General features: G+C 39.3%; 1 protein-coding gene across 4 annotated transcripts in view; it reads left to right on the forward strand.

Moving 5' to 3' along the window:
• LOC132870525 (GTPase IMAP family member 8-like) overlaps positions 1-10472 on the forward strand; it is a 44978-nt gene extending 34506 nt beyond the window's left edge. For 3 of the 4 annotated variants that reach the window (XM_060904196.1, XM_060904195.1, XM_060904197.1), the window contains exons 4-6: positions 1043-1651; positions 6357-6998; positions 7300-10472. In XM_060904196.1, the coding sequence (XP_060760179.1) occupies positions 1043-1651; positions 6357-6998; positions 7300-9167 (3119 nt within the window). In that variant the 3' untranslated portion in view covers positions 9168-10472. Of the gene's footprint in view, positions 1-1042; positions 1652-4351; positions 5427-6356; positions 6999-7299 lie in introns of those variants that run through there. The other variant, XM_060904198.1, reaches the window with a different exon arrangement.
• Positions 10473-11148: the final 676 nt, after the last annotated feature.

Below are 11148 nucleotides of genomic sequence, written 5' to 3' on the forward strand. Positions count from 1 at the left end.
GGTTATAGGTCACATTAAAGGTGGGAAAATTTTTGAAATTATTTGTCATGGTCTAATTTTTTTACATCAGAAAAACCAATCATTTTAATGGGGTGTGTATACTTTTATATCCACTGCAAGTGATTTTTGCCAGTTAAATGCTTTAATAACGGAACTTTTAGATCTAGAATAGAATATAGCTGAAAGCAGTGATGAGGGGACCAAGCATATCAGCAGGCAATAGTTGCCATGGAAACATATGTTGTTAAGGCTGTATGCAATGCAAGGTCAATTGACCAAACCTTGGCTGAGATATGAGCTCACGTCCTGTTTGGTGGCTTTGCTGCTGAAATTGTTCAGCTGTAATGGATGAATGGTTTTGAAAATAAAAACTGAACCTTTGTCTGAAGATGATCTGTGCCACATTTGGTGACAATTGAACAAAATTTGTGGTCTGTGAATTTTTTTTAAACTTTTAGATACAATCCAATATGGCGCTGCATCAGTTAGGCTATCGAGACAAATTGCTGTTTCTTCCCCTTGGGATCCCCTACAGTATTACCAGACACAAGGATTATTTTAAAGGCAAATGCAACAACAGTTATTAAGCAAAATGCATTTTTATTTATTGCAGCATCTCCTGGTAGTCAAATGACACAATTTTTCTGCTCCTTCAAAATGGGGTCCCAAGTTCATGTACACAGTTTGGGTTTGATACATCAAAGCATTGCTGGGATATGAGCTCACTTCCTGTTTGATGGCTTGACCGCTGATTTTGATTGGCTTTAATGGGTGAACACTTTGGCGAATCAAAAAGCCAACAAATGATGTTTGTGATTCTTGGTCTGAAGATAGTCTCTGCCAAATTTCATAAATTTCATAAACCCTAATCAATTAGTTTAACGTTGTGTTGTCTTAAGGGTGTCTCTCTCTCTCTCTCTCTCTCTCACACACACACACACACACACACACACACACACATATATACACAGATCAGACATAACATTAAACCACCTGCCTGATATCGTGATCATTCATATTTTGTTTCCTAATAATGTTTCAGTGTCTGAAGTGAGAATTGTGCTGCTGGGGGAAAATGTTCTCCTGACCAACAGAGTGGGAAACTTCATCCTGGGCAGATCTGCATTTGAGACTGAACTTCATTTTTCTTCAGTAAAGCTGCACAGTGAGAGAGCCAGTGGTCACGTGGCGGAAAGAACCGTCATCATCATCAACACGCCTCATCTCTATAATCCACATCTCTCTCAGGAGGAACTGACTCAGAGATTCAAGGAGTGCATTTCTCTCGCTCATCCTGGACCTCATGTGTTTCTGTTAGTGCTTCAGTCAGAAAAATTCACACATGAGCAACACGACAGAGTCAGAAGCATATTGGAAACTTACAGCCCACTGTCTCGGAAACGCTCAATAGTGATAACTACAGGTGAAGACCATGGATTCATCAGTGAATGTGAATTTAGACACCACAGAATTCAGAATGTATCTAAATTCAATAAACATCAGGTCCTTCAGCTTTTGTGGGAAATATATGCAGTGGTGAATGAGACCGGGGGAAGTGTGCTACAAGAGAAGAAACACTCAGGAACACTGAGAAGACATCAGGAACATTTGAGTGAAAAAACAGTAAAGGAAAACCTGGAGGAGAGTAAAGGTACGTGTAATTTATGGTTTTCAGTCATGACCATGAGATGTTAAAGCTCGAGTAAAATCTACAGTTAAAGCTAGTTTCCCACACTTTAGTGCATGCTATCTCTTGCAGCTTCCTCAGAAATGTTCTTTATTGATTGGGTCAACTTCTATATTAATTAAGAAAGCATTTTATCGCGATACAATTAAATACGTACAGCAGAATGTGGAAGAAGGTTGGAATGGGCAGTAAAAACTCTGATTTAAAACTTTCACAAAGAAGGACATCAGTGGAAGAAATTAACATTCAAGTTGAATAAATCTACAATTTCTTTCCACTTCAGAGTTTTCCCTCAGCAGTGGGGGGAAGAAAATTGGAATTAAGCTCAAGGCTTTGTGAGAATGTAGTAAAGAACATGTAGTGTATTACAGTGTCAGTAAATGTAAGTCCAAAGGGAACTTTGTAGTTCTGATAGAACACTAACACCGTAAAAAAGCATTTTAATACAAAAAATGAACAGGTCTGCAAAAAGACCTGATGATCCGTCACCTGTTTCAGTCTATACAAGAGTAACTCCTGATACTGATACTAATGTCTTGGGTAAAGGAGTCTCAGCCACCTTTATATAAAATATTAATTAATTAATCAATTAATCAATAAAAAAAAAAAAATAATAATAATTATTATTATTATTATTATTATTATTATTATTCAGCTATATTACATGTCAGTGTTTCCAAGGAGAGATGATTTGTGTTAAATAAGTGCACACCTCACAATCACAGTGGAGTTCGAGTATCTACTGTTCAGATCTCTGTACTCTCATACATTATGGTGACACTAAATACTAGGGAAGTAAACAAAGACTTTATTTGGAGTGAACAGATAATGCAGCCTAAATGGATATGAATACAGATATGGACGTTCAATGGAGTATATTTTGGGTTAAAAAATGCATCGAGATCCTGCAGGATGAAAAAAATTCTCATCTCATCTCATTATCTCTAGCCGCTTTATCCTGTTCTACAGGGTCGCAGGCGAGCTGGAGCCTATCCCAGCTGACTACGGGTGAAAGGCGGGGTTCACCCTGGACAAGTCGCCAGGTCATCACAGGGCTGACACATAGACACAGACAACCATTCACACTCACATTCACACCTACGCTCAATTTAGAGTCACCAGTTAACCTAACCTGCATGTCTTTGGACTGTGGGGGAAACCGGAGCACCCGGAGGAAACCCACGCGGACACGGGGAGAACATGCAAACTCCGCACAGAAAGGCCCTCGCCGGCCCCGGGGCTCGAACCCGGACCTTCTTGCTGTGAGGCGACAGTGCTAACCACTACACCAGCGTGCCGCCGAAAAAAATTATTTAAATTAAAAAAAGTTTTCATTTAAATGTGCAGTTTTAAAGGCCATCTGTCACTGATGTTCGTGGGGAGGTTGCCAGGTTTCAGGAAGAACTCAACTTCAAGTCAAAAACCTCACAAAAAGATTGAATCTAGTCCAGAATGTTTGGACAGAGAGACAGTAGACATTAATTTTTAATTTAAAAAACAATAAACCAACAACAGAAAAGTTAAAAGTGGAGTGCGTTTGTGATTAGGAGTATACTGTATATCTGCAACACACAGAAATTATAGGCAGAATCTGGCAACGCTGTTAACGGAATAAAAAATCTTTAACATTATTCTAACACTCCTGTGGCTCTTGGGAAATGAGGAACACAAGGTTTTATTTTTTTATAGTTTCATTTTATTTACAGATTTGCTCACACTTTTCTGTGTCTTTATTTTTTTTAATTTATGCTCTGGGTCACACATGCGCTCTCTCTCTCTCTCTCTCTCCCCACCTATGGACACCAGCATAGCTCTACTGGACTCTCTGCAAATACTCATTTAATTCATATTAATTTGTCTGCTCATTGCAAATCTTTTTCCTTGTTTTTAAATGATTGTTCTCTGTTATTCTTAAAAAATCTTTCTGGAAGCTGCAGTCATGATAAAATACTGCCTAAAGGACTCCAGAAACACTCAGAGTGCCTCCAGATTTATAGAAGTGTCTGATAAGAATGTCCATAGAAATTTCTGGTATTTATGGAATCTAACGAACAAAAAAAACCTTATGTAAATCTGATAACATATTATTAGATGGCTATTATTGTCAACTGTAAGTTTCTTCATTGGGAAAGTCTTTGTTGTTTTGAAACAGTTACAGTATGTGGTAATAGTTTATCTCATCTCATCTCATTATCTCTAGCTGCTTTATCCTGTTCTACAGGGTCGCAGGCAAGCTGGAGCCTATCCCAGCTGACTACGGGCGAAAGGCGGGGTACACCCTGGACAAGTCGCCAGGTCATCACAGGGCTGACACATAGACACAGACAACCATTCACACTCACATTCACACCTACGGTCAATTTAGAGTCACCAGTTAACCTAACCTGCATGTCTTTGGACTGTGGGGGAAACCGGAGCACCCGGAGGAAACCCACGCGGACACGGGGAGAACATGCAAACTCCGCACAGAAAGGCCCTCGCCGGCCACGGGGCTCGAACCCAGAACCTTCTTGCTGTGAGGTGACAGCGCTAACCACTACACCACCGTGCCGCCCATAATAGTTTATTATTAATAATAATAATAATAATAATAATAATAATAATAATAATAATAATAGTTTATTCAGTGACATTTGAAAGAAGATATAAAACTTGCCAGAAAGTTCCATAGGACATCTGGTTCAAAAATTAAACTGTTAAATTATATAATAAATTGAATAAATATATTTTTTAAAGTTGTTAGAATTTGTGACTAAAATGGATTCTTCTTCCAGAAGTCCTGTTTTGTTTTTCCCCCCCTCACTGATTTTCAGTGTTTCCAGGGCAGAGTAATGGGCTTCTCAGAAAAACCTTCTGGTACAGACCACGCCCACTATCAGTTTAAATCCAAATATGAATATTTTTAGCTCGAAACAGATACAGATAAAGATAATGTTATTGGATTACACCCAGTACATGCACTGTAGCTTTGAATGTGTTTTTTCTTTTGCAATGTCTGATCTGAGAATTATTCTGTTGGGAAAAAGTCTCTCCGACACCGGCAGTGTGGGAAACTGCATCCTGGGCACAACTGCGTTTGAGACTGAAGGGTCTCGACATTCAGTATCACTTCAGTATGGGAGAGTTAGAGGACATGTGAAGGGAAGATCCATCACCATCGTCAATGCACCTCATCTTTTTCAACAAAGCCTCTCGAATCATCAGCTCACACAGTCTCTTAAAGAGTGTGTGTCTCTGTCGGCTCCTGGACCTCATGTGATCATGCTAATTGTACAGCCAGAAGATTTCACTGAAGCAGACAAAAGAAGAGTGGATCGCATTCTTTCAGATCTGTCTCAGGAGGCTCATAATTACACCATGGTGCTAACGACAAAGAACATAGAAATCAGCACCAGTGTAGCTCAAGATCAGGAAACTGTCCTACAGGAGATCATTGCTGAATGTAATTACAGACATTTAAATTTCAGTGGATGCAGCCAGGATGCTCTTGTGAAGAAGATGGAAGAGATGGTCAAGGTGAATAAAGGAAACCTTATCTGCGAGGTATATGAAGAAGCCGACTCTGCAGTAGGCCAGAAACCATCTGAGCAATTCAGAGGTCAACTGGAAAATCAAGAAACAGTAGGACTGGGAGAGCATACTAAACCAAAAAAGCAAGGAAAGTCTGGTCATGCAGGCATAAAACCCACATTTAATATATTTAAAGGTGGATTAAATGTGAGAAAGAAGGAGCACAGTGGTAAGTACCCACCACACAATTACAAATTATCCTATTTTTTTTTCAGTATTCCAGTATTTTCCAGTAAATTCATAAAAGGTAACATGGTAACAGGAAACTTTTAGCTTATGATCCAGTCAACTTACAAATTATTGACTGATCACACTCCAGTGTGGAGGAATTGAGGACCCTGGTGATCAGGCCAAGTGATAAATCTCATGACTTTTTGAGCACATGTTAGTGATTAGTGATTGCTCATTTCCAGTATTCCCAATGACCAATTGCTGATCAACAGTACACTGATCGACATGGTTCTCATTGACCAATCACTGATCAAAGGCTCTTTTTAAAGCTCTTCTTTTTCTTTTTACCTGTGTTTTTTAAAACAGGTCTTTCAAACTCAGGAAATGAGTAATGAAATTATAAGCTCATTATAAACTAAAGCACATTCTGCACTCAGGTTAAGACTAGAATTCTGCTTGCTCTCTTTCTAGCATTCAAGTCAAATGAAGTTTTTTTGTGTAGCACTTTTAAAGCAAGACGGCCTTTCAATTTCATAAAATCGGTGAAATTTAGTTCCGTCTGAAATGTGGTGATTGTGATATCTGTTTATTTCTGTAATATCTCACAAAATATCAGGTCATTCTGTGGCTGGGAAGTTATTTAATTTGAGGGGATTAAAGCAAATAATGTGCATGAAATCGCTTGCTTGGCGCAGTCAAGCAGACAGAGGAAGTCCGTGTGCGCATGCGCAGGTTTACCTTCTTCTTCTTCTTTTGGGTTTTAAGGCAGCTGGCATCCACAGTGTTGCATTACTGCCATCTACAGGTTTCCCTTTGAGCGTGCACTGACAGTTCCATCATTCTGTTGCTAAACGAACAGCTCCTGATGCTGTTGTAATATTGTAATTGTCAACACAATTAATTTGTTTGTTTGTCTGATTAATTGTAGAATTAAAAGAGACTCCACATTTGAACCTAGTGCTGCTGGGAATGGAAGAATTAACGGCCTCAGTGTCTAAAATATTATTGGGTAAAAAGTCCTCACTGGTCCAGTCAGAGTCCAGCTCCGAGTGTGTGGTAAGGAAGGGAGAAGTGTGTGGATACCTGATAACGCTGGTGGAGATGCCCGCTCTCTACAACACTCGACTCTCAGAACAGGAAGTGATGCGTCAGACTCGACACTGTGTCTCTGTCTGTGATCCTGGAGTCCATGCTTTCTTTATCATGGTTCCTGGAGGTCTCAGTGATGAAGATAAAGCAGAAATAAAGATGATTCAGAGGGTCTTCAGCTCCAGCATTAATGACCATGTCATATTCCTCATCAACCAGCAGTCGCAGAAGGAACAGATAGATCAGACTCTTCAGTCTGTGATAAAGACACATGGAGGACGATCTAGATTCTACAGCAGCAAAACAAAAGCAGATGATCTGTTTATCTGTGTTAAAGATCTTCTTAAAAACAACAACAATCGTCTGTACACGATGGCCATGTACGCTGATGCCCAGGTTGAAACACAGCTGCAGTACAAAAGAGAAATTGAAAATCTGCAACAACAAGTGACTGAACTCAAGAGGAGGACTCAAACAGAAGGTAAAGTGATTATCAATTTAAAATGATCTGAGTATTTATCAGTCTGTTTGCTTTTCTCAGAAGGAAAAGGACAGCTGTTACTTGCATTTATCAGAAACTGTTTATAAATAAACATTTTGTTGGACAGCATCATCATTAGCATGTCAAAAGGAATTAAATTTGCAGATGTAATTTTATTTTGACAGTTCAGATGAGATAAAATAAGGACAAAACCCATGACATGATTTTATAATAACTCGAGCAGCTTTATTCATGTTTGTCTCTTTTAAATATTCATGTTTTTTTATTATTATTTGTACAGATTTATCAAAAAGCCCTGACGCTCTCAGAATTGTGCTGTTGGGGAAGACAGGAGTTGGGAAGAGCGCATCAGGAAACACCATTCTGGGGAAAAACGTATTTCAAGAAATTATGTCACTTCAGTCAGTTACCACTGCGTGTCAGAAAGAGACAGTAGAGCTCGGTGGGAGACGGATTACTGTGATCGACACTCCAGGACTGTTTGACACAAATACTGATAATGAAGAAAGCAAGAAAGAGATTGTTAAATGCATATCGATGGCAGCACCTGGTCCTCACGTGTTCCTGCTGGTGCTGAAAATCGGACAACGCTTCACACAGGAGGAGAGAGAGGCAGTGAAATTCATTGAAAAGACTTTTGGTAGAAAATCTAACACATACACCATCGTACTCTTCCCCTTTGGTGATCTACTTAATGAACAGCCATTTGAACAGTTTATTCAAACTGCTGGGCCAGAAGTAAACAAACTTCTGTGGGCCTGTGGTAAACGATATCAGGTGTTCAGCAACGGTGATAAATCCAGCAACACTCAGGTGTCAGAGCTCCTGGATAAAATCGACTCAATGGTGAAGGTGAACGGAGGAGGCTACTACACTAATGAGATGTTCCAAGAGGTCGAGGAAACTCTAGAAAAGGAAAAGGAGAGAATACTGAAAGAGAGAGAGGAGCAGATAGAGAGAGAGAAAGAAGAACTGAAGACCAAGCATAAAGCTGAAATGGAGGACATGAGGAGAGAGATGCAGAAACAAAAAGAAAGACAAGAGGCAGAGGAGAGAAGAAAAGAGGAAGAATTTAAACAGAGAGAAGAGCAAATAAAAAGAGATATGGAAAAAAGGGAACAACAGGTAAGACAGGACTTTCAGAAGAGAAAAGATGATGATGACATGAAGATGAAGGAATGGATGCAACAAATAAACAGAGAGAGAGAGGAGAACAGGAAACAGTGGGAGAGACAAAGACAGGAAGATCAGAAACGGAGAGATCAGGAGGAGGAGGAAAGGAGGAGGAGAGAACAAGAATGGAAGGAGAAACAGAGAGCAGAAAATGAGAAGTTTCAAAAAGAAAAAGAAGAAATGAAAATTAAAAAAGAAAAAGAATTAAAGAAACTACAACAGGAGTATAAACAGAAGGCAGCAGAAGAAGACAGTAGAAGAAGGGATTTAGAAGAAAAGATAAAGGATGCAGAGGAAAGTAAAAAGAAGGAACTACGGGATCTTCAGTTATCTCAGCAACGAGAGTGGGAGCAGAGGATGAGGGAGGAGGAGGAGGAGAGAAACAAACAGCAGGAGGTCTGGGAGGAAAGAATTGCTGCTATGGAGGATGAATGGCATTCAGATCAGATTAGGAAGGAGAGGCAATATGAGCAGGAAAGACAGAAAGAAAAGGAGGAGAGAGATTTAAGAGAGAAGGAAAGAAAAGAGAAAGAAGAACAAGAAAGGAAAAGAATAGAAAATGAATTGAATGAAAAGATCAGAAATATGGAGGAACAACTAAAGGCACAAAGAGAAAAAGATGAGAGAGAAAGAAAGGAAAAGGAGGAAGAACACAAAAAAGAAATGGAGGAAAAACTACGGAAACAACAGGAAGATTTCAGAAAGGAGAAAGAAGAAGAAGAAAGAAAACACAAGGAGGAGGAGGAGAGAAATCTTGCCTTCACTACAGAGCAGCACAAGAAAGAACTGGAGACCCAGAAAGCACAGACAGAAGCAGCAGCCAGGAAACAGGCAGAGGAAGAATTTAAAACTCAACTTGATGCAGAAGTTAAAGAGGCGAAGCGTAAAGGGTTTGCAGAGGGCCGTGCACACGTCGAGTCAGAAAGAACAACACCAGGCAGAGCTATCGATGGATTTATTAATTATTTCTACTAAAATGAAGAACAAAAGGAAACTGAATGAAAGCTTGTTTGAAATTCATTCAGACTTGATGTTTTTAATCCACATTTTTTAGTTAATATCAGTTTATCAGTAGATTAACATGTGATTTATATCAACAGCATTATGCTTTGTTTCAGGTCGGTTTGCCTCTATTTTAATTACATTGTGGGTTTTTTGTCACATAAAATTAGATTCTGTATTTTTTAATATAAATATCTTATTTCTGTTTCTGCGGTTACTGATCTACTGGGGTTTAAATCTGAAGCACAACGACGCAGTTACACTCCATATTCCTTTATTTTACCTCCAAATGGACCATTAATCAATCAGAGATGCACGACATGGACAAAAGTCCCTGAATATAATATATTTGTGTTTGTTGTGTGCATTAATATGGAGTTCACGCACTCTTCACTGCTGTAACAGACCAATTCACAGATACCAACATCACTAACAAGAAATTCACAGCACAGAGAGAAACACATTGTTACCACTGATCGTGTATATCAGTGGAGAAAACGGATATTTAACTGCAATTTGCAGAAATGTTTGTATTTAAAAGCAACCAGCTGAATGCATAAACAAATATTATTTGGTTATTATACAACATTTACAGAAGTGTAGTTGCTCTGCAGTGTGCTCCATGTCCATAGAACAACAAACTGCCTTTAAATGCAGTGGAAGAGTTTTATTACCTCGCCGGGGCGGAGTCCACCAGGGGGCGAGGCATTGTTTTCAGTGGGGTTTGTTTGTTTGTTTGTATGTTTCTTTGTTTTTTGTTAATGATACTACAGGAAAACAGCTGGACCAATCCTCATGGTACCCTCTATACTGAAATATCTTAAATGGCGACTCGCACAGTACTTTCAGCTCGGTTCTTGTTCTTGTTTGTCACAGATAAAATAATTGCAAATTATGTATGTAAACAAAGTGCTGTAATCTTTGAAATAAGCATTTTTTCATTGCTATGCTTACTATTATTATAAATATAATTTTTGTTATACATTTTAAAATTATTCATATTCAAATCTCCAAATTTGATAAATCATCACATTTAAAATGTTGTTCTGAATGATTTCATTCCTGGCCATCTGAAAGACACACAGAGACACATTAATAAACAGCCAGTAATTAGATGCAGGTGTTACATGTTTATTCCATGTTCCCTGTTGGTTCAGCCTGACTCCTCGCTGTTAACAGCTGACGCTCAGCCACGCCCTCACTGCCACAATCTCGTTATAACTGTATTCCAAAACTTTGGTTCCCTATTAAAAAAATAAATAAATAAATTCACTTCAACTTAAAGCCCTCAGTAATTTTTCTCCCTTCTATTTTTCTGACCTTCTCCATCCTCCTACAACTTCTACTTCACTTTCCGCATTTGTCTCTCCATCATAGCTTTAGTGTTCAGTAATTTTCTTCACACAACCAGCATGTCTTTAAAGACTCATCTGTTTTCTTTTGTCTTTCACTCTGCTTTCCTCTTTACTGCTTGTCAGTCACTTTATTATTATTATTATTATTATTATTATTACCACCTCACCTGGGACAGAGTCCACCAGGGGGCGAGGTATTGCTTTTGGTGAGCTTTCGTTGTTTGTTTTGTTAATGACATACCTGCCAACCTGTACGCATCTTGCGTAGCCGCTACGACTTTTTACCTCATTGTACGACTGTACGTTTTCACATTAAAAAGTACGCATATCGTCCGAACTCGCATTTCAGTCAAGTTCTCGCTGAAGTTGATACCGCTGATCTGTGAGAAAACTCAAAGCCAGAATGGAACGCTTTGCCCAATCCCCCCGCCCCTCTTCCAGAGCGTGTGGCTCCGCCCTCTTCACCGCCTCCCCTTCCTCCTTCGCGTCTCTGACTTGAGTGCAGCGGTGCAGCCAGAGGTGGCGAGAGCGAGTCGGGGATTGAAACACCAGTTAGAGAAGAGAGATTTCATCAATGATGGTCAACAATCCATTCTGCA

Source organism: Neoarius graeffei, chromosome 22 (genome assembly GCF_027579695.1).
Source record: "Neoarius graeffei isolate fNeoGra1 chromosome 22, fNeoGra1.pri, whole genome shotgun sequence".
NCBI lineage: Eukaryota > Metazoa > Chordata > Actinopteri > Siluriformes > Ariidae > Neoarius > Neoarius graeffei.